Source organism: Podarcis vaucheri, assembly GCF_965113315.1.
Source record: "Podarcis vaucheri genome assembly, chromosome: 3".
NCBI classification, from domain to species: Eukaryota; Metazoa; Chordata; class Lepidosauria; order Squamata; family Lacertidae; genus Podarcis; species Podarcis vaucheri.
Window position 1 is genome coordinate 17,175,696 of NC_138761.1, and position 21,806 is coordinate 17,197,501.

General features: G+C 41.6%; 1 protein-coding gene and 1 long non-coding RNA gene across 2 annotated transcripts; one reads left to right on the plus strand and one right to left on the minus strand.

The window, feature by feature from the left end:
* Nucleotides 1-736: 736 nt before the first annotated feature.
* Nucleotides 737-19,440, minus strand: APMAP (adipocyte plasma membrane associated protein). The gene is made up of 9 exons (XM_082217883.1): nucleotides 19,167-19,440; nucleotides 14,907-15,023; nucleotides 10,671-10,786; nucleotides 9,134-9,226; nucleotides 5,798-5,914; nucleotides 4,700-4,874; nucleotides 3,888-4,022; nucleotides 3,350-3,542; nucleotides 737-2,186 (listed from the first exon to the last, which is right to left on the minus strand). The coding sequence occupies exons 1-9, from the start codon at nucleotides 19,256-19,258 to the stop codon at nucleotides 1,977-1,979; spliced, it is 1,248 nt and encodes a 415-aa protein (XP_082074009.1). The 5' UTR covers nucleotides 19,259-19,440; the 3' UTR covers nucleotides 737-1,976.
* On the plus strand, nucleotides 3,551-8,459 carry LOC309529831. The gene is made up of 2 exons (XR_014218501.1): nucleotides 3,551-3,690; nucleotides 6,597-8,459. It is a non-coding gene; the product is annotated as an uncharacterized lncRNA (long non-coding RNA).
* Nucleotides 19,441-21,806: the final 2,366 nt, after the last annotated feature.

Genomic DNA, 21,806 nt, shown 5'->3' on the forward strand with positions numbered 1-21,806 from the left:
AAAGCCAAATTATTTCCCTGCTGGATGTTTTTTTTTAAATACTTACAAAATCCCAGGAAGTTCCAAGGCGAGACATGCCCCTTGTAGAAGCCAAATTCTTTCTCATGCAGAATTTGTACTACCCACCACGTGCCTGCAAATTTAGTGCCCTGTACAGGTTTACTAGCAGCAATCTGTTTGCTACTGTACAGGTTTCCAAAGTGGCAATCTGTTTGCAACACATTGCATGCTAGTGCCTTAACATGGAGGGAGGAAAAATCAGTAAGACCAAACCAATCAGTGGCTTTAACTTGTAAAGACCTGCACAGCTTGGCTTAGGACAAGGGTCTCTCAAGGACCACCTGCAAAGGTCTTGAGAAAATCTGGCAAAGCTGTTCTCCAGGTTCCTCTGCCTAGTGAACAGAGGTGGGTAATATAACTGGGGGACTGAACCTTTTCTGTGGTGGTGCTTCCTAGATGCTTATGTCTGGTTCCTCCGTTCACAAGTTTTCAGTATTGGACAAAAATTGTTTTATTTGACAAGGTATTTTAATTTGATGCCCTTGTTAAGCTTTTGTTGTCTTGAAGCTTTGAGTTTTAGCTGAAATGTTTATTTGCTACTGCCACTTTTTAGTTTTGTCCTTAACTTGTTGGTTTATTATGTTTAGCTTTATGTTCATAATTATCCAGTAAATTTCACAATCACTTTTTTTAAAAGGAAAGACAAGATATACATAATTAAGATACTGTACTACAATTATTGGATGATTTAATCATTTAATCTGTTGTTTCCATTGACAAATTATATTAAAGATTTTTAACATTTGTTTGCATTATTTGAAATGCTGCCCAAATGTAACTCAGTAAGCCAGCAAAGCATTGGTTGGTTTTACTCTTAAAAACCTTATGCATATTAAATTCTTCTGACAAAATCTTGACATCTTAAAAAAACACCCCTGAACTACCCAAATAATAATAAAAGCACTTAACTTTATGAGTCAAAAACATAAAATAAAATAAAATATACTTTAAGTAACAAAATATCAGTTCTTATGTGCTTCAAAAAATTATTTCAATCATACAATTTATACATTTGAGTCAACCTTATGTTTATTACTATATAAGTGCAGTTTTCAGTCAAATCCATACGAGAAATAAAGGCCTCAACGGATAGCTTGTACACCAGTCAGGTACAGGGTTTAAAGGCTTTTTCCTACATTGCAATCTAATGACATGAAAGCATTCCTATGACTGAAAAGATTGTGTTAGTGGTCAAATAATCTGTGCAGACACAAAATAAGACTCTGGAACAAGCTTCTTCCAAGTCAGTTGTATCTATTTACCATTCTGAGGATACATTTTCAAGTTTAGAGAGCCACACAGGAGTGATCTCATGTCTTTAAAATTACCCATGCAGAAAACAGCGGACAGAAAATAGAATTATACCTGTAATTTGTTTGCTTATTAATACATCTATAAATGATAGCTTTTATAATATGCATGCTTAGAAAAACATGCTTATAAAGACAAATCCAAGTTGGAAGCAAATGCATGCAAGACAGCATTTTGGACTAGCAAGTAAAGTCCAAGGATGTAATTCCAGTATGTTATTTGAAGTGCAGACAGAATTATGTACATCTTTCACTAGTGGAAGCAGCTTCTAAAGAACATTATTAGATGTAGCAACTTTTGTTTTCATGAGGTAATTTTGTATTTATGTGTAAGTAAGTAAAGATACCAAAGATTGTATACAACTCACCAAGAACTTCTACGCAAGGCCCATCAATTCAAATGGGAGTTGCACAAGACATGTGGATTGGGTTCACCGGTTTTATGGCATGGCATGCTTAATGTAAGAAACGCTCAAACTTTATTCCCTGCAAATTACTTAGGGCCTACAGTGCTCATGCCTGACTGCAATTTCATTCTTCTTCCTGGGCCGTTTGCCCTTCTAGAGGAACTCAAGACAACAGCGGCAGTGCTTTTGGCTGAGAGAATTAGACGTCCTCGAGGTTCAGTCTGCAAATAAAGGGAGACCGGAAGGAGCCCAAATAGAGATGTCCATCATGTTCATGTGCTTCACTTATGTAAGTTGCCACCATTCCATTCGGATCATGGAAGCTTCTTCTGTAGGATCCGGTGTCACTTAGTTCTAGAAGTAGGCTGTACTTGGGCACAAATTTTATCACCATTTCTTGACTGAGCAGCTGGGGGAAGAAAGTATTCACCTCAGTCATAAGCATTACAAGTACACTGAACAGTCAGTTAAAATATGTTACCCAATTCAGATTTTTAAACCCCAGAATGTCCAAAGAGTATCAACCATCCAAAAGCTCTTTGAAGCACAATTTGTTTTGGGGCAGAGTTAAGCATATGATCAAGTATCTTGACTAAATCAGCCTTCCCCAACCTGGTGCCCATGACCCAGATGTTTTAGATAGCTTCTCCACCATTCTTGACCATTGACCATGCTGGCTGGGGCTGACAGGAGCCGTAGCCCAAGGCCTTTGGAGGGCACTAGGTTGGGTAAGGGTGCACTAAATCAATGGGGAGTGTTAAAGCTTGCCTACAGTTTGCCCAAATTAAGCTTCTCGTGATGGGTGTGTTTTGTTTTTTAAAAAACTGCAAATGTAAGCATTTTAATCTTAAAGCATTTTTAATTTACTGTCTATTTGAGTGAATGTTGCAGTTTTAGTGCTTTTTAATTTGTTGCATCCGTTTTATGCTTTGTTCTGCTACATAAAAATAAAAACTACTTTTTATGTTTCATAAACTTGTAAACCACCTTGGGAACGTAAATTTATGTTGAAGGTGTGGGATATAAATATTGATGCGTTTCAATCTTCACACCAGTCCAACAAACACATAAGGTAATAAGCACCAGTGCTGGCAGCTGGGACACTTGTTGGACTGCTAAGAGGAATGAAGACCATCAGCCCTCGGAACTTCCGTTTGCCAGCACCACCAAAAGGGAGGGAGGACTTCACAGGTGCCTCCAACAGCCATTGCCTCTCAAAGTCCTAGGGGTTGGAGTGGTTTCAATACCATCTGCCTAAAGCAGGAACAACTGCTTGACTAGGAAAAGGACTCTCAAGGGGGAAAAAATCCGTCCCCCAGAACTTCCTTTTGCTGCCACCATCTTTGAGACAGCACAACAAAGAGTCACACAATTTAAACATTTGATTGATATTGCCCGGTATTCTGGCTCTATCATTGTGAGGGCAATATGATCCGTCCATAAATCGGCTATTTCAAATCACTTTTTGAGAAACATTAATATTAATATACTGCTTTTAAATGTCTTTTTTTAAACGAACCAATTGGCTCTCAAGATAGGTTATGCAATTTATCAAAGCAGAATTTGTTTTACCTTAAATATTATTCTTTTAATCCATGGTTTTTCAGATAAGAAATCCAACATAGAAAATCCAGGATTGGACCGAATAGCTGACATAGCCACCCAATAACCTCCAGAGCTGCTTGGACGTATGTTATCTGGAAAGCCGGGCATATTTTCTATAAACATGTCTTCTCCACCTTTCATTAGGCCAGATACGTAATATCTGCAAAATTAAAGTGCTTTAATATATTACAAGATAATAGCACATGTCAAGGAGGAACCATAGAAACCAACAAGTGCTTCCTCCCAGGAGGAAGAAGAGCCAAGAAAAGACCTACTATATCACAAGTGGGCAAAATTCGTCAGAGCAAGTGAGTCTGCAGTTTGCATAGTAAAAGCAGTGAGTTCGCTTGCAGAGCACAGTATTTAGAAAAGCCTCTTCAACAAGGATGATCAACAAACTTTGCATCGAATATATTCCTAAAAAGATAGCTGAGCTTAAAACAATTGGCTAATGCTGTTGGTGCAAACTTTAATGTATAGCCACCTTGGGAGGCATCCCACATACCTTCGTATTCTTGCCATAGTTGTTTCAGCCACCAACACAAAGTCTTCAGCAGGTGAGAGCTGGACTCCATTTGGAAATCGGAGCCCTCCCATTAAGACTTTCACTTCCTTTGTGACAGTGTCATATTCAAGCAAGCTGAGGGCAAAACCATTAACACAGTCATTAATTTTTAAATTCATTTGTCATAAAGTTACGTGCAAACTGATACATAACCATGTAGACCATAACAGAAACAATACAAGGCGCACATATGTGTAAGAGACCCACAAGTCAGAAGGGGTCTCAAGCAGAGCAGTATTATAGTCCAGTTTCCTAGAGATTTCAATACTCACAGGCTCATTTAACTTCTGTGAACCTACATGTTTCTTAGTTGCTTCATTCACAAATTTGCTTGTAATGCCGTATTTTTACTGGCTTGGTTTCCACGCAACTCTAAGCATAGTTTATTTTGAACTATGGTTTAACATAAACAAGCAGCCTGCTGCTGCAGGCTCCTCAAAAGTCTCACCACTCCTGTCTGGGCCGTTCTTGAAAGACACTAACCACAGCACTGGTTCACAGGTATGCATTAGTAGGAGCACAAGGAACCTAAACTCCAGCTCAAGGGTGGGGCTGCTCATTCAATTCAGCTATTACTATTACCTTTAATTAAGAATTAGCACATTGGCTAAGAGAAAATTCCACACCAGGCAGTCCCAGCCGTGCTACAGACCAGAAACTCACTAAGCAACCCAGTCGTACTGCTCTGTCAAAATTCCGCTTTCGCAACTGGCATCAAAACACTGCAAGGATTTTCCCCAGTTGGGACTTACCGTCCATCATCGGAAGCCTCCATGATTAATAAGGAATAGTCTTTTCTGTGCCATTTACTACTGGAGTCAGTAAAGTAGATTTTCCTTCCATCTCGCGTCAGTGTAAGGTCATTCACAAAGGACATGTTTTTTCCTTCAATGGGAATCTTGGAGGACACAAGTGGTTTCACTTCACCTGATCACAGAAAGGAGGACTTGGTTAACCCCTTGCTTTCCTGCATGCTTTAAGTTTAGAGTAGTTAATAACTTTCCAATGATAAGAGCTTTCCTTATGCATCAAAATGGCAGATAGAAAATAATTTACAAATATTTTCATTTACTTTGGCTAAGGAAGAGGAATCTGTGTTTGCACATAAGAAAGGTTTTTTGTTCTTAAAATGAACAGCTTGCATTTCAAGGTGTGCTTTTGTAGTATGTTATTTAAAGTAGACAGATCCATCGGGCTGAAACTTTCCCAAATCCCTTCTTGCTGTACTGAAACCTTGCTTTTAACAGCCATCTTTTCCTGAGTGTTTCCTTCTCTCTGCTTGCTCTGCTTAAACCTCTGCCATTGTTTAAAACTGTAATTTTCCTCTTGTGTATGAGAGACAAAGGATGCAGAGCCATGGAATATTACATAGTCCTTTCCCAAAACATGTTTCATTCCCAGTATTAGGGGTTATTTTCAGCATGATTTCCCAGATTCAACATAGTAATTTAGAACAGGTATTTTATTAGCAAGCAAACATTCATATATGTACAACATTCATCAGCTGATAATCTTCGCTAACGGAACAAGATGACAGGATTGCTCATCTTAAAAGAGTGCCATATATCATTATGGTGTGTGTGCAAACGGCTGCAGAATAGGAAGGAGACATGAAAATGGGGGTGATCTGCATGCAAAAAGGAGTTGGAAAAGGAAGTGAAAGGGGAAAGGGGGGTGCAAAGATAGTTGCCAAAAAGAGGGGAGTAGCAGGCATGGGAATGGGGTTTAAGAAGAAAGCAGGGAAATGAAAGCATCTGAAGAATAGGAGATTATGGTGACTTCACAAGGAAGACAAAAGAAATGCCAGGCCAAAGCAAACATTAACAGGAAAAACATGAGTGCAAGTTTACCTGAGACAGGATTGATTTCAAAGAGTCCATAGTAAGCATCTGCCACAAAAAGGGTGTTCTCTGGTCCAACTCTGATTCCAAGAGGTCTCCCACATGTGGTTTCATCTTCTCTGGTTCCTTTTAAGACACATTTCCAGCAAGTTAACAGCAGCAGTTTTTATACAAAGATTTCTATACTGCTTCAGGGGAAAATGCCATTACTTCAGAATTTAATCCAAAAACAAATACAGCAAAACTTTACTGATATCAACACCATTTTACGCTGACAAAATTCCAAAATGGTATCTTTAGTGGTCTGTTGCAGGAAACAACAATGTACCTTGCAGACTACTGAGATTTTCTGGGCAACATTAAATTGTGCTAGTGCAAGGATTACCATGAACACAACAAGACTTTTGCCGCTCTCCTTCTCCTGTGCATGCCCTGTGCTATCCCTAAATCTGCTCCAGAGGGTGGGGGAACTCCCAGAACAGATTTAGGAGGCACACAAGAGGAAGAGAATGTTTACTTACGCAAGGATAAATCCTTGCACTGATGGAAATATTTGTTTAGTGCTATGCTGAATGCAACCCTTTGTACAAGATCCAACTTCCCCTTCCTTTCCTCCCACTTCTCCTCCCCCCCCCCCGAAACAGGGAAATTCCCTCTTGCACGAGTAGGCTGACACTTCAATGTCACCCAAACTATTTATTGTGAAAATTTCATGGACAAATAACTAGTTGCCTTATAATAAATGTGATGAATAATCTCTTCTAGTTGTGGATTTTTATTGCATTTATGTTTTTGTTGCCACTTTTAGGACAAGTTATTCTTTTTGCATGGAGAATGAAGATGTAGCCAAAGAAGCAGCAAATGTTTAAAACTTTTACGTTCACAGTGCCCTCTACTGGCTGTTCCAAAAAAGGAAACCAACACAAGCAGTATCAGTGCCTATAACAAAAGGAGAAATAATTTGAAACTAGACGTTCATTCTGCAAGTTACCAACAAGCAGTACTGAACAACAGTCAGTCTCTTTCTTGCCCCTTACTGACTTCACATGGCACAACATGTGAAAAACATAGCCTGTGGTAAGTGAAGTAATTTCCTTTTTCCAAAATACCTTTCTCTTCCACTGTTCTATGTAGGAAAACACTTTGTCAGAGCAATGCAGAGTTGCCTCTCTCAACTTTAACAGGCTAAAGCCAATCACTCCCAAAAGTTGGACCACTGCTATCCTATATTCTCTTAGGCACCTCTGTGTTTGAAGGGGATATCCTGAGTGTAAGATATTTGACTGTGCTATAAAACAAAATAAATGGATGGAAGCATTAGAGAAAAAGAAAAGCTACACAGAATTTTTTAAAAAACACAAAATCAAAGGATAGATGTTAAGGAGTAATGGTGCAAATCTGGATGCTGCAATGAGGCTTCTCATTCTCCACGTGCAATTTCAGATGTAGTTCCTCTATTTTTCTACAGTATTAAGCTAAACTAAAGTCAAAGATGGCATGATGTGCAGTACCAGAATGAGGGGCATGTTATCCATATTATATTGAGATACTGACTGTGCCTGGCTGCTATATGATTGAAATAAAAATTGAAATACTTTGTTGTCACTTGTACAACTTGTATACAGTGTGATTACACAAGCACACACACCCCAGCTCTCTTAGTCTTAATTCCCCTCGCTTACTGACGCACACCCACCAAACCCGAAAGTCAGTTGCCCTGTTGTTATCTTTTCATTCAGGAGCCTAACAGCCCACGAATAGATGCTGTTCTTTACCCTGTTGGTGCGACTAATCATAGAATCATAGAGTTGGAAGAGACTACAAGGGCCATCGAGTCCAACCCCCTGCCAAGCAGGAAACACCATCAGAGCACTCCTGACATATGGTTGTCAAGCCTCTGCTTAAAGACCTCCAAAGAAGGAGACTCCACCACACTCCTTGGCAGCAAATTCCACTGTCGAACAGCTCTTACTGTCAGGAAGTTCTTCCTAATGTTTAGGTGGAATCTTCTTTCTTGTAGTTTGGATCCATTTCTCCGTGCCCGCTTCTCTGGAGCAGCAGAAAGCAACCTTTCTCCCTCCTCTATATGACATCCTTTTATATATTTGAACATGGCTATCATATCACCCCTTAACCTCCTCTTCTCCAGGCTAAACATGCCCAGCTCCCTTAGCCGTTCCTCATAAGGCATCGTTTCCAGACCTTTGACCATTTTGGTTGCCCTCCTCTGGACACGTTCCAGTTTGTCAGTGTCCTTCTTGAACTGTGGTGCCCAGAACTGGACACAGTACTCCAGGTGAGGTCTGACCAGAGCAGAATACAGTGGCAGTATTCCTTCCCTTCATGCTTCTATATCTTCTATATCTTCTGCCTGATATCCCCAAGCGTAGCCAAACACCACCAGTCCAGGCTTCCCATAAGCTACTGTGCCCATTTATAAACTCCTGAACAGCTTAGGACTACTTGGTGGAGTGCCTTTCCCAGCAGGTCCCAACCTGTCCAATGAGACAGGCAGGAGACTGGCTGGTGGTACAAGCAATGGGTGCTGTGCATTTGGCAGTGACATGGCAGGGATTTTAATGTATTTTTTCCTTTTAGTAGTTTAATTTTTTTATACAGCATTGTACTAATTGGATGAAGGTTGGTTTGGAAATAAATAATTTCTTTTGAAGATTGCCCGAATATAGCTGTGGCTATATTCATGAGCCTGGGAGAGCATCGATTTCCCAAGACCTTGCTGCATTCTCCCTTTCATTTGCAGAACCTTGTGACACATGGACCTTTACAAATCTGCTCCTCTTAACCACTGCATGGTCAGTTTCCTGCTCCGAACATCCCCTCTGTTGCTGTCCCATGTCAAACTCAGCTAGGGTATTTTCAACCAAATCTGGCAATCAGGGCTGTAGTTGAACAGTTAGCTAGAATCATTGGCATGAAGGTTAAAAGAAGCACAAAAAGAGAACCATCAGGAAGTGTTGATACAGTTGCATAGATAAAAAAATAACAAATGGTAGTGTGCGCTGAATTACTGACCATTACTCCAAAGTGTTAGTTAACCATTACTCCAAAGAGTTAGCAAGTCAGTTCTCAGACCAAACCTGTATAATAAGGCCTATGAAACTATATACCAAAAAATAACCTGCCTAAAATGCACTGTGAAGAACACTATGAAATAAAGCTATTTTTCCATTTCGGAAAAGAAAAATCATTAGTGCACCTTAAAATGAGTTAGATAATATTCGAGCACATGACTTAGCAAAGCTTAAAATGTTGACAGTACAATCACTATACAATTCAGACCAAAATGCAATAGCAGCAATAAAATACATGGTTCCTCTAACTTACCACAGGGGCCATGTCCAAGTCGGGCTAATGTGTGTATTTCGCCATTTTCAATCTTTAGAATTTTTCCATCTGCTGTACCAGTAAACAACACATCTAAGAGATGTAAGATAAGCTTTTTATGAATTCTGGAAACTGGAAGTACTGCATGAACTGTACATTGTTCCTTCATAAAAAAAAGCTCATGACCTTTAAATATTAAAACTAAAGTCAGCCACAAATCATGCCCACAGTAGCAGTCATCTGTGGCTCAAAGCCACATGCACACACTCTAGTCAGCATCTGGCTCATAAACAACAAGACTCCAAATACAAACCTTTTGTAGGGATAACTTTATATTGAGATACAATACTTGTTCAATTTTTACTTTCTTTAATGTTGATATCTCTTGGATTTCTCACCATCAGTGGATTTTTGTAGTTCTGGTGGCTCCTATTCACCAATTAAGGTTCCAGTAGAAAGGGAAAGCGTTGTTTCCATCTTCCATAATCCAAGCTAATAGATGGCTTTTTATTTTGATGCATTTCCCATTAGTCAGAGTAATCAGAGATTGACCAGCCTTTAACTGTAACACTGGGACAATCTTGTGCATTCATGGTTATTTTCTTATTTCTAAATTTTGACATTCTTGGTAGTGTCCTATTTTTGATAGTATGTGTGTTTGGTTACATTTTCTGCAATTTACATGTTTGCTGTTTATTATTTTGATTATGAACTTTGAATAAATGGCGTTGCCTGTGAATCTATAGTGATTCTTGCCATTTGCTTCCTGGAAAGTTACAGAGGCCAGTTGGGTCAGGGGAAAAAAGACTTCTAGCCAGGATCTTGTTTCCCAGTGAGCAGTCAGATGCTTCTAGGAAGACCATAAGCAGGACATGAAGGCAATAGCCCTGTTCCATTGTTGCTCCTCAGCAACCATTAAGACACTTATCCACTTACAAGAGCAGGGACATCCAGGCACCTTGAGTATTAGACCCTGAACACACCAGGTGGGGACCCAAGGTACACTAGCTCTCTGGATATAGAAGATCAGCTCTCCCTAGCTCTTTCACATATCCCACAACACAACAGTTACAGAAACCACACTACTGTTACAACTTAGTGTCAAATCTTCTAACATGACATGCTCTTTCACTGTGTGCTTTATAGAATTGAAGATTTGATTATTTCAGAAATCAATTGCACAGTTGTTTGGATCAATAACAGAAGATCAATGGTTACACCAAGAGTTACCAACATGACTTATGGAGTAGTTATTACTATAAAGCAAGCTTCCTCAAACTCAGCCCTCCAGATGTTTTTGGCCTACAACTCACATGATTCCTAGCTAGCAAGACCAGTGGTCAGGGATGATGGGAATTGTAGTCTCAAAACATTCAGGAGGGCCGAGTTTGAGGAAGCCTGCAATAAAGTATTTGTGGAAAAGAACAGAGCAAGAGAAAAAGCGATTTTTTGCTAGGCTCAGAAGGTCTCATGTTTGACTCAAGCTCCAAGCATTAAGACCCTTCACAGTTTAGCATGCAGATGTTATTGTGCTTACCGCCGATGTTTGCAATAGATTCTGGTCCAACAAGCTGATTTTCAAATAGCCTTTCTGCTTGTCGGAGCTTGAAGTTTGGCTCTAATGCGCCAGTGAGGAGAGGAGGTTCTTTGAAGCTAGGAGAAGGGGAAAAGGAGAAGCAATTTCATCGGTGGACTGAAAGAAAAGGGCAGGCAGCCAACCAATTTTTGAAGATTCTGGATACAGATAAACCTAGTTTTCCTTTCTACCTTGGGCACTAAAAGGCAGGTGAGGCTGGACATGAGTTTCAAACACACTCTGCTCATACTGCGTATGGAAGTCTGATCAAGGTATATACTTGTGTACATAAAACACATCAACGTAAGATCCAAAATGTTACAATATCTTGATAGAAAGTTTAAACTATAGTTTAACATAACATGCAAAATAAGCCAGCATCAAGCCAACACACTCGAGATGGAAAAGCCACAGAGAGCCCTGCAGATCTCTTTTAATGCAAAATAGAAAAAAAAAAACAACCCAGGGGATTTGCAAGATCAACATGATGGACACATTATAAGGACATATAATGGACCACCTATTGGGGAAAATTCCACTCTTACATCTTTTATACTAGTTTCCTATTCTAGTTTGGTGTCAAATGAACAAACACCAATTGTTCAAATGGCAATGCTTTCAGTTTTCAACATTGTACTCATTTCCAACGTTGAAGCATTTTAATACTGCATATTTGTAACTCAATATTTCCACAGCTTTTCTGAAACAATTCTCCATTACAAGTTAAAATGCTTCTTAATGAAGACTTGCTTTTATGGAACACCTTATAGATCCCTTCAAAATACACACCGTGATTACTTTGGCCAATAAGATGTAGTCATCCAGAGAAATGATCATACCACCAGGTGGTCAGTAACACTACCAAACAGCTTAGGAAAGAATCCTACCTAAATGAAATAGTAGCCATTTCCCTGTTCTAGATCTGCTTAGCGCTACTTAATCCTGTATTTTGCTGTCAGGATAATGGAAGTTAAATGGACCAAAGCTGAATACAACATGAAAGGTTGTATGAAATGGAGGATTCTAAGGACAGAGATGTGATTACGAATGTTAAACTTGTCAATTCCTGAAACTTATCATGACAGCAAGATTTACAGGTTGATCTAACCTTATTTACTTGACAGTAAGCCCCACTTATTTCAGAGGGACCTGATTCACAGACGTATGCTTTGGACTGTAGCCTTAAAAACTTTTTTCATCTCAAAAAGATAAAGTATTTATTCTGACATATGTATGGCTCCTCATAAGAAAGTTATATTGATGGACTACATTATATAAGCAAAGAACACAATTGAAATATAATGCAAAAAACAGAAGCATTCAGCGGGAGGGAGAAACTGCATAAATACTACAAAACAATACTTGTCACACCTTACACACACACACACACCGTTTCAAACATAAAATAAAAAAGGACTCAAGAGGCAGGGTGCCAAAGGAAGCAGGGAGTCATAATGATACATAGCTTACAACAACCATGTTTGACTTAGTTTCAACCCCCCCCAAAAAAAAACTTTTGCCAATTTTTCTCTGAGCTTTCAAAGTCTAATGTGTAATCAAACATTTGTTTGCACTTGCTTCTCCAGCATACCTTTCTTTGTGTGTTTGTGGTAGCATTTAAGGCTCAGCAGGTTTGGGTGCTTTTGACCAACGGGCAGCTTCCTCTTTCTACAAAGGTTTGCTCAACATACCCCCCACTGCAAAACCTGTCACAAAACAAGTCTAGTCTCCCATGCCTAACTGTATGCAACTGTCTCACATTATCACGTGAATGTAAGCTGTATTCCTGTAAAGCTGTGACTCAGGTGTTCACCTGGGTCCAAGTTTTCATGCGTGACTATTCCGATGAGCACCATACACTTTTTGGCACCTGCTAAAAATATTCCTGTCAGGGGTTCAGGGACAGAGGCACAGGTGAGGGGGGAGACGGAGAGCGATGGGGAAGAAACCCAGGACAGTGAGGAAGAGGATGACAATGACTTGAGGTCTTCCATGAGTCAAGTGAATCGGAGGATTCCCAGAAGGGGGCGCCCCTGGTCAAGCCAAGGGGGGTCACAGGGGGGACTTGCCAGGAGCAGGGAAGCAGCAGGGAAACCCCGAGTGGGAGTGGGAGATCGGGGTCGGCTTCCCAGGAGGGACGGAGTGAGAAGGGTGGAGTTCCCAGTGTGACACACGGAGCAGAGCAGGAAGGAGACAGGGGAAGGAGATCGGGGCAGGACGTCCTGCCGGAAGGGGCGGAGAGTAGTACAGGGAGTAGTGTAACTGTCAAAAGGAAGGTCAGGGGTAGCGAACGCGCGCCAAGTTCAAATGTGGAGGCGCGCGGAAATGCAGAGAGCCCGGAGGAGGAGCCTGGCCCCAAAGCACAAAGGAGGGGGGAGCAGGCATCTGAGGGATCCGCGTCAGAGGAAAGCAGGAGGGAAGGAACCCAGGGGGGCAGAAAGACCCTGCGGAAAAGAAAGGACAGGAAGAGGTGGTCTAGCACAAGCCTCTTAAACTGGTGTAGAGGCGGGACCGATTCAGAGAGAAGTTCAAATGTCTAGGCTAAGAGACGCGGGGCTGCGCGCCTCGGTTGTGGAACCAATAATGAACTGCAATAAACATCCTTGTATATAAGAAGAGCTTGGCGTTGGTCTTTTGTGAGCTGAGACCTGAGGCAGCCCTGACAATTCCTTTATAGAAAATCCTACCCAGATGCGTTAAAAATTGAGGTACTTTTAATCTGTTTTAGTATTTTAACTTTTGTCTGTTTTAAAGGTTGTAAATTTGTCTTGATTTTTCTGTTTTATCTTTTGTAAACCACTTCATTTTTAAAAATAATACAGTGGTGTATAAATTTTATGAAAAATAATAATAAAGTCAAATTTATTACGGCAAAAGATTTCTGGGCAACGGCCCACTTCCTCAGATGCATGGAAGTGTTATCCTGAGTTTCAGGGGTGTGTACAAATTCACATGCAAGCATTTGTATGAGTTCCCTTAAGTCATGTGGGGGCACCCCAAGAAAGGGTTAAACTGTTCCATTAACCAGGTGCCACTACTGAAAAGGCCTTCTCCCTGGTGGTGAAAATATGAACGGCAGCATCCAACCAAGCCGTTCTCAAGAGTAGATCCACTGAAATTAAATGAATTTAGTCAGTCATGACTAACTTGTCACTGATTTCAGTAGAACTACTCCAAATACAGTTTAAATATATCGTGCAAACATATATTCATTCTCAAAACCAATGCAGTAAAGCTTTAGTACTAACACCTGGCAAGACTGAAATGAGAATTGAATACGCTCTTTCCAACAATATGGGATTTTATCAATCTGGAGAGTTATCCTTGTTCTGAAATCTTTCCCAAATGAGAGATGTCAACTTTTGGGTGCTCTCAGAGCCTCCAAAGTACAATTTCCTTCAAAGACTTCTTGGTGAATTCCTGGCTCAAGGTACAAGAGAACTGAGACTCATATCATTAAGCTCTCTCCGTGGGTACCATACAAATATCCTTCTTCCTTCCCTCAATATTCCTAAAAATGTGTTGAATCCACATTTGGCTTCATGTCTGCAGAGACCCTAGATGCAGAGAGACCATAGGCTCATTTTAGCTGAGCAATCTGTACAACCCATGAACAAGGTATACTTATTGTGTTGGATCAAGTCCATGTAGGCACCTTTGCAAACATGTACGCAAGACAGGTGCGGAGCAGACACACCAAGGGGAGTTGACACAATTCCCATAGTGCTAAACAAATTAAAAACCAACTCTAGCCAGATGAGAACACTTGCCAAAGAAGTCCTATTGTGCTTGAAGATCCTCTCATTTGCTTGCAGTCTTAAAGGATGCACTGTTCGTTTCGCTTCAAAAATCAATTTTCCATCTTCCTTATTATATTTGATTGCATTTATTTAAAAAATACATATAGCAACTGTTATTCATTTCTAAGATCTGAACTGAGACAGCAAATGTGAAATTTGTTGATACCAAAAGCAATCCAGCTTTCAATACGTCTTTCAGTATCAGAATACTGTATATCTTAGCAGGCTGCACAGTCCTGTGTAAACATCAGTTTAATCAGGTCTTACCCTACTAATACCTGCATTCTGAAGCAAAAAAAATTAAACTTACCAGCAATAAAAAAATCCTAATGAAGTATTCAGTTAAACACTTAAATTACATGCTACATTCTGATATCAAACATACTTTGCAACTCACCTTATAGGCTGAGGGTCTATTGGACACTCCAGAAGAATTATTGCTCCAAATAAGGGAATAATTAGCGATACAGCCAAAGTCATGAAAGTCACACGGAATACTTTGTTGCTGTAAGTACTGTAACAAAAATACAAAACAGAGTAGAAACTTAAATTTAAGCTCTGCACAATTTTAAACAATGATCACCAGTGTGTTAGTGTAAATCTGTACCAGCGATTTCAGACCAAGATTATACTATTTTATGAATGTGTAACTAGCAATACATCTATGTATGCCTAGTTTTTCCACATGAGCATGTTGTATAAACTCAGTGATTACGTCATTCCACTAATCAAAGGGGAATTACTAGTCAAATGAACAAAAAACTCCAAATATATTTTTCAAAACCATTACAATTTACCAGTGACATTACAGCTGAGCTATACATTCAGTAGATCACAAAACACATCTCGGGAACATACCATTGCAAAATGCAGATGTAAGACTACACATCCAAATTGTTCCTCATGTAGAAAAGCTCCCTGCACATGGAAATCATGTCTAAGAAGAGTCTAACCTACCCTTCTTCCCATTCTGTTAGTTATCCACAAGCAGGAATTTAAACATTTAGAGTTCATAGTATCCCACCTGCATTCTTAACTGTATAGTCTCAAGGAAGGATATAGCTTGTGATGCAGAAAGCTCAGCCAGCAGAAAGGGAGGGAAATCACCTCCTCTCTCTTTCTACTTCTCTCTTAACTGCAGAGATGCCTTCTCTGTGTTTACTTGAGCCTTTGCAGCTTATGCAAAGAATCTTTGTGGGGGGCATGTGGGAACAGAGGATTTGCCAATGGAGAGCAGGTGAGTGGATTTAAGAACTCTGCATGTTAAATATGACTGGTACTTTCCAGTATGTGTTAGAAGCTGCCCAGAGTGGTTGGAGCGACCCAGCTAGATGGGTGAGGTATAAATATAATAATAATAATAATAATAATAATAATAATAATAATAATAATGTTTGACGTAGAATCCACAATGCATGAATCTGACAGTTTAAATCCAAACCTTTTTATAGCCGCTAGAGAGATTAAGGGTAAGTAAGTGGGAGAAACAGAACTGAAGTTCTGTGGATGAAACCAGCTTAAGATTTTACTTTCTCAGGGTAAAGGTTGCATTTCTAACCCTTAGCAAGCTTTTTAATCACCATGATTTGTGAAAGGAAAACGAAGCAAAGAAAACTTGAAACCTCATTTTCTGTACCATTTCTCTTCAGTTATCTACAAAGATAGATACTGGAGTACATTTAGATACATGAAGGCCTTTGGTATTAACAAAAACAGTGTGGTGTCCTTCATAAATCAAGGACAAAAACTCTGCTAAGAGGAATGTTACGTAGCATTTTTTCCTCTGATCAGCACATAAATGACTTTTTTTAAACAACTGGGAAGGGATAAGACAGGCTTAAAGGCCCTAGGAGCTGGCAAGGTCTGAACATCAACATTTCATCAAAGAAGTGAAGAAATGCTGAATATGGATAAAAATGAATTGTGCTGCTCAAAAACCTATCCGTATACTTCTTTTTCATTTAACATGTCTAATTTGAAGACCACCAGCAACACGGAATTTGGTAAAGAAATTCAGCCATAGGAGATATGCCCATAGGACAGATAACAAACATCAGCCAACAGGCCCCACTGAAATAAATGGGATTACTTCTTGGTAGATAGGCAAAAAGAATTCCCTGTTAAATAATTAAAATAAAATTCAGTTTCTCAAACTGCAGTTTTGATGACACCAACATGCAGCCTTCTTCCCAGTATAGAAATTCTGGGACATCTGAATTTGGCATTCTTGTATTAGTTACACCTGAGAACTATTGTTGAAAGAGCTCCGCCCCACCCCAAACATGCAAGATTGCAATAGGTCTGTGTGACTCAAGAGCTTACTACCAGAACCTGAAAGCACTGGAAGTTTATTGTTTTTGTTACATGTTTCTGCAATATAGAAAGTATCATACCTAAGTAATTTCTCTCCCAAATTTCTCTCTCCCAGATTTGGTGTGAAGGTAACATGTAGATTATAAACTGTTTTTCACACACACCAGATCAAGGATAGGTACAATCACTGAAAAGGACAACAAATTCAAGCAGGTTTACCCAAGAGGTTTACCCAACCTTATGTCCCAAGGAGATGTGACATAATTATCCCCTTTTCTCTTCCATAGATTACCTCCAGGTACAGGTGTACAATGGAAACATGTGTTTACTGGAAGGTGAATCAGAAGGTGAATGTTAGCCATTGGGAAATAAGGAAATACTCCTCCAAGGAAGCATAAATGTAATTACAGTATTCTGCAGTCCAAATGTGAACTGAAATATGAACAGAGCGCTGGGTTTGCATGTACAGTCATAGCTCGTGTTGCGTTAGGTTCATGTTGCGTCTTTTCAGCTTGCAAACGCAGTAAACCTGGAAGTGCATACTTCTGGGTTTCGCCATGCGCACACGCCATCTGCGTGCTTCGTGCATGCACAGAAGCACTCAATAGTGCCACACATATGCGCGGAAGAGGCGCTCTAGTTGCAGACTTTTCAGGGTGCTGACAGCACCCCAGAACGGATCGTGTTCGCAACTAGAGGTACCACTGTAATGTAAAGCCAAAGGTAGAAGAAACCAAGGCTCATAAGTCAGCAAAAATCAAGGCTTCACATGATGGTTTGTTGGCAGTAAAGAAACCAGAGTTTATTAACCATTGTTTAATAAACCATGATTAAAGTGTTAAGTGCAAACCAGGCTGTTCTTTCCAGTGGCTAGTCCTTCATTCAGACTCACTAAGCCATCCCCCAAACCACATAGTAAGTCACATTAAGAACACAGTAAGCAAACATACTCAGAAATTTACTTACCAAGGGGCTTGCCATGGATACTATTGCCATGATTGCCATGACTATTAGCATTTCTGAGTCATACTCTCGTATTTCAGCTGCTCACACAAATCCACTAAACTATCACTTATCTGGATTTAGTATTTGAACAATGATGTCACCAGATAACTCCATATACTTCCACAGAGCTTGAAGATTTCGCCATGCTGCAAAGATGACTGAACTCTCCCCTAGTTAACCCTTGTCCTCTCTACATAATGCTTCATTTGCAAATGAGCTTAACAGGCTTCAATGCTGGAACCAATTTTCAACACCAGAGTTCTGGCCAGGGCATTTTATACAGAGAGTTTAATAAAAGAAGAGTTATTATTTTTATTGTATTTATATACCACTTTTTTCTTCAAAAAGTTGTGGCGGGAGCAGGGATTCAACCCTGGTCTCCTAGGTCCCAGTCTGACACACTAACCACTGCACCACACTGGATGTCACATTTCATGTGCATGTGCAGCACTCCCCAATTTCCATAACTAGTTACCACACATTTGGGATTTAGAAAGGTTTCGACTTGGGTCTGTCTTCTGGGTTTTTTTATTACTGCCATTTCATTGCCTTTATTGCAGAATTATTCTTTTTGTTTATACAACCGGAGTACATTTGACACTTTACAGCCTTGTATAATGGGTGGGCGGGGGAGAGCTGGATTCCTCCTTCCCAAGCACTTTTCGAACTACATTTTGGTAGGTTTGAAATGAATGCCCAAAATTTGAGTGTAGCATACGAGCAAATCTAATAAAATCCACATGTTGGTTTTTATTGTAGCTATATTGTGATCACGCGTGTGTATTTACTGTGGGGAGGCAGAAGAAAGCGATGTAAACAGGGCCAAAATACAATGCAATACGAGACACAATGCACCGTGTTTGTGTTACATTGTGTTACATGCCTTGGCAGCACTGAGAGAGAAAAGAATCAAATTATTATTATTATATACGAATAAATGCCATCAAATGAGAGGCCTTCCAAAAAGGTTTGAGCCCAGGAACATTTCGTTGCAGAATTACGCGGCCCTCTTCTCCTTCCACCCTGCCCTAGGCAGGGAGGCGGCTCAGCCTCTCCCCTCCCGCCCCAAAGCACCCTCGGCCAGGCAAGACCCACTCCTTAAACCCGGGGTGTGGGGAGGAGGCCGAGGGGGAATGGCGCCTCACGCCGCCCACCCAACCCAGCTGCTCCCTCAAGGGCCGAGGCGGGGACTCGCTTTCCGGCGCCCTAGAGGACCCGCTCCGCGGCCGGAGGACCAGCAAGAAGGCTACCCTTTTCCCTCAGGGGCAGGCAGGTGAGCGAGCGAGCGGGCACCCACGAGGTCACCTCCCTGAGAAGCCGGACGACGCCCCTCACGCACCTGCCATCCTTGGTCTCCTGAGCCGTGTTGTCCTCGGTAATCACCTGAGGGCGGATAGGGCGCCGCTGCCTCAGGCCTTCCGCCTCATTCATGTTGCCCCCGTCGCCCCTCGACGTGACTGAGGAGAAGCGCGCTTGCCCGCCGCCGCAGAACAAGCTCTCTACGCAGCGCCAAGAGGAGGGGCCGCCCCGCCCCGGAGCTCCGCCCCCGCCTCCATGCTTGCCCAACGGCCGCCAGGCTGGGGCCCCGCAGGCCCCGCCCCCTACATACCCGCCCAACGGCTGCCAGAGCCACGCCTCCTCGTAACGGCCGCCCCGCCGAAGCCCCGCCCACTCGGCTATGCCCGCCCAACGGCGACCCAACGGCCCCGCCGAAGCCCCACCCCACCGCTGAGCGTAGACCAATCAGCGGCAGCCAGCTCTAAAGCCACTTCCCCCGTGACCAGAGAGCAGAATGGGGCCCCCTCAGGTTCCACGAAGCTCTTCGAGCGATGACTGGCTGAGGCGTTTTAGTGCTGCCCACAGACAAGACCCCTCTCTCTTGGTTCTCTAATGCAGTGTTTCCCAAACTTGGATCTTCAGCTGTTTTTGGACTACAACTCCCATCATCCCTAGCTAGCAGGACCAGTGGTCAGGGATGATGGGAATTGTAGTTCAAAAACAGCTGGAGACCCAAGTTTGGGAAACACTGCTCTAATGGATCGACTTTCTCTCTGACACACACGCGCGCGCTTGACGCTTCGTAATACGCAGCTCCGCCTACACAACGCGCCTGAACGTCGGTAAGCCCGTCCCCGCCCACACACTACCCACCACGCCCCCTCTCCCTGCGCCTGCCCAATCGGTGTCACAGTTGCATGCTTAGGGGGCGGAGTCAAAGGCGTATATCTTTCCGCGCGAGAAAAATGGAACGTAGAACGTCATTGCATTAGGAACGGGCAGTTGCAATGTGTTTAAATGTCCATATTGGTTTGTTTTTGTTCTTATTATGTCTTTTGTTTTTCTGTTTTGTATTTTTGTGTCATGGAACGCCCTGCCTGTGATCTTTGGATGATTGGTGGTGTACAAATGTAACAATCGTGATGATGGTGATGATGATAATTAATAATAATAATAATAATAATAATAATAATAATAATAATAATATAAACAGGTGGTTTGGGAAAGAATAACCTCTGGAGTTTACTGTACCTGAGCAAGTTGGGTAGCTGAGCCCAAAGAATCAGTGGGTGCATATGCAACATCAGAAATAGAAATATTCACAAATTGGCAGGGAAACATTTCAAGCTACCAGGACACATGAATTACATTTCATCAAAGAAATTCAGCTTACGAGGGTCTGAGTAGAGACAGAGGTAACTCAGCCTTGTCAAGTTGAGCGCTGCTGCAATTGTAAATGGTATATATTACCAGTGCTTTTTTCTTGGGAAACGTAGGGGTATGCATTCCCCTGAACATTTTGTGAATCTAAGTTTTGAGGGGCAGTATTTCAATATGAGTAGGAAAATGAGAATATCCCTAAGCATTTTTAAAGAAAAAAAGCACCGTATATTACCTTACATATAACATTAGTTGCAAGAGGAATCTTAAGTGCACTTTCTGGCTTAAATGAGTATTCCATTACTTGATGCAGAAGTGGGTAGCCGCAGCCCCTGGGGAGCAAATGTAACCTCATAATTCTCCTGAGGAGGCCACACTCCTCACTTGCCCTGGTTCATACCCTCACGGTTTCTGACTGGCTGGAACACGTGCTTGAGTTTTGATCATCACTTTTGCTTATCTGGATGGAGGATAGAGAAGAGTGTGTTTAGAACCCAGCCTACTGTACAAAGGTAAGATTTCATTCACACTTTTGACTCTGGACCCACCCACTATTAGCATGTGGTTGTTGACCAGAAGGAAGTAGTAGTAGTAGTAGTAGTAGTAGTAGTAGTAATAATAATAATAATAATAATAATAATAATAATAATTTGTACCCCGCCCATCGGGGCGGCTTCCACAAAGACCAAAAATACACTAATATGTCATACATTAAAAACTTCTGAATGTCTTCTGAATGTCAGGTAGTTATCTCATCTCTTTGACATCTGATGGGAGGGTGTTCCACAGGGTGGGCGCCACTACCGAGAAGGCCCTCTGCCTGGTTCCCTGTAGCTTTGCTTCTCGCAATGAGGGAACCACCAGAAGGCCCTCAGCGCTGGACTCAGCGTCCGGGCAGAACGATGGGGGTGGAGACGCTCCTTCAGGTATACTGGGCCGAGGCCGTTTAGGGCTTTAAAGGTCAACACCCACGCTTTGAATTGTGCTTGGAAACGTACTGGGAGCCAATGTAGGTCTTTCAAGACCGGTGTTATGTGGTCTCGGCGGCCACCCCCAGTCACCAGTATAGATGTAGCATTGTGGATTAGTTGTAGTTTCCAGGTCACCTTCAAAGGTAGCACCACGTAGAGCGCATTGCAGTAGTCCAAGCGGGAGATAACCAGAGCATGCACCACTCCGGCGAGACAGTCCGTGGGCAGGTAGGGTCTCAGCCTGTGTACCAGATGGAGCTGGTAGTCAGCTGCCCTGGATACAGAATTGACCTGCGCCTCCATGGACAGCTGTGAGTCCAAAATGACTCCCAGGCTGCGCACCTGCTCCT

Coding starts and splice junctions, on each gene's coding strand:
- APMAP (XM_082217883.1), bottom strand. CDS start 19,258: ATGAATGAGGCGGAAGGCCTGAGGCAGCGGCGCCCTATCCGCCCTCAG. Junction 5,915..9,133: donor ACTTGGACATGGCCCCTGTG/GTAAGTTAGAGG, acceptor GTGTCTTAAAAG/GAACCAGAGAAGATGAAACC. Junction 4,023..4,699: donor GAGGCTTCCGATGATGGACG/GTAAGTCCCAAC, acceptor TTTTGCCCTCAG/CTTGCTTGAATATGACACTG.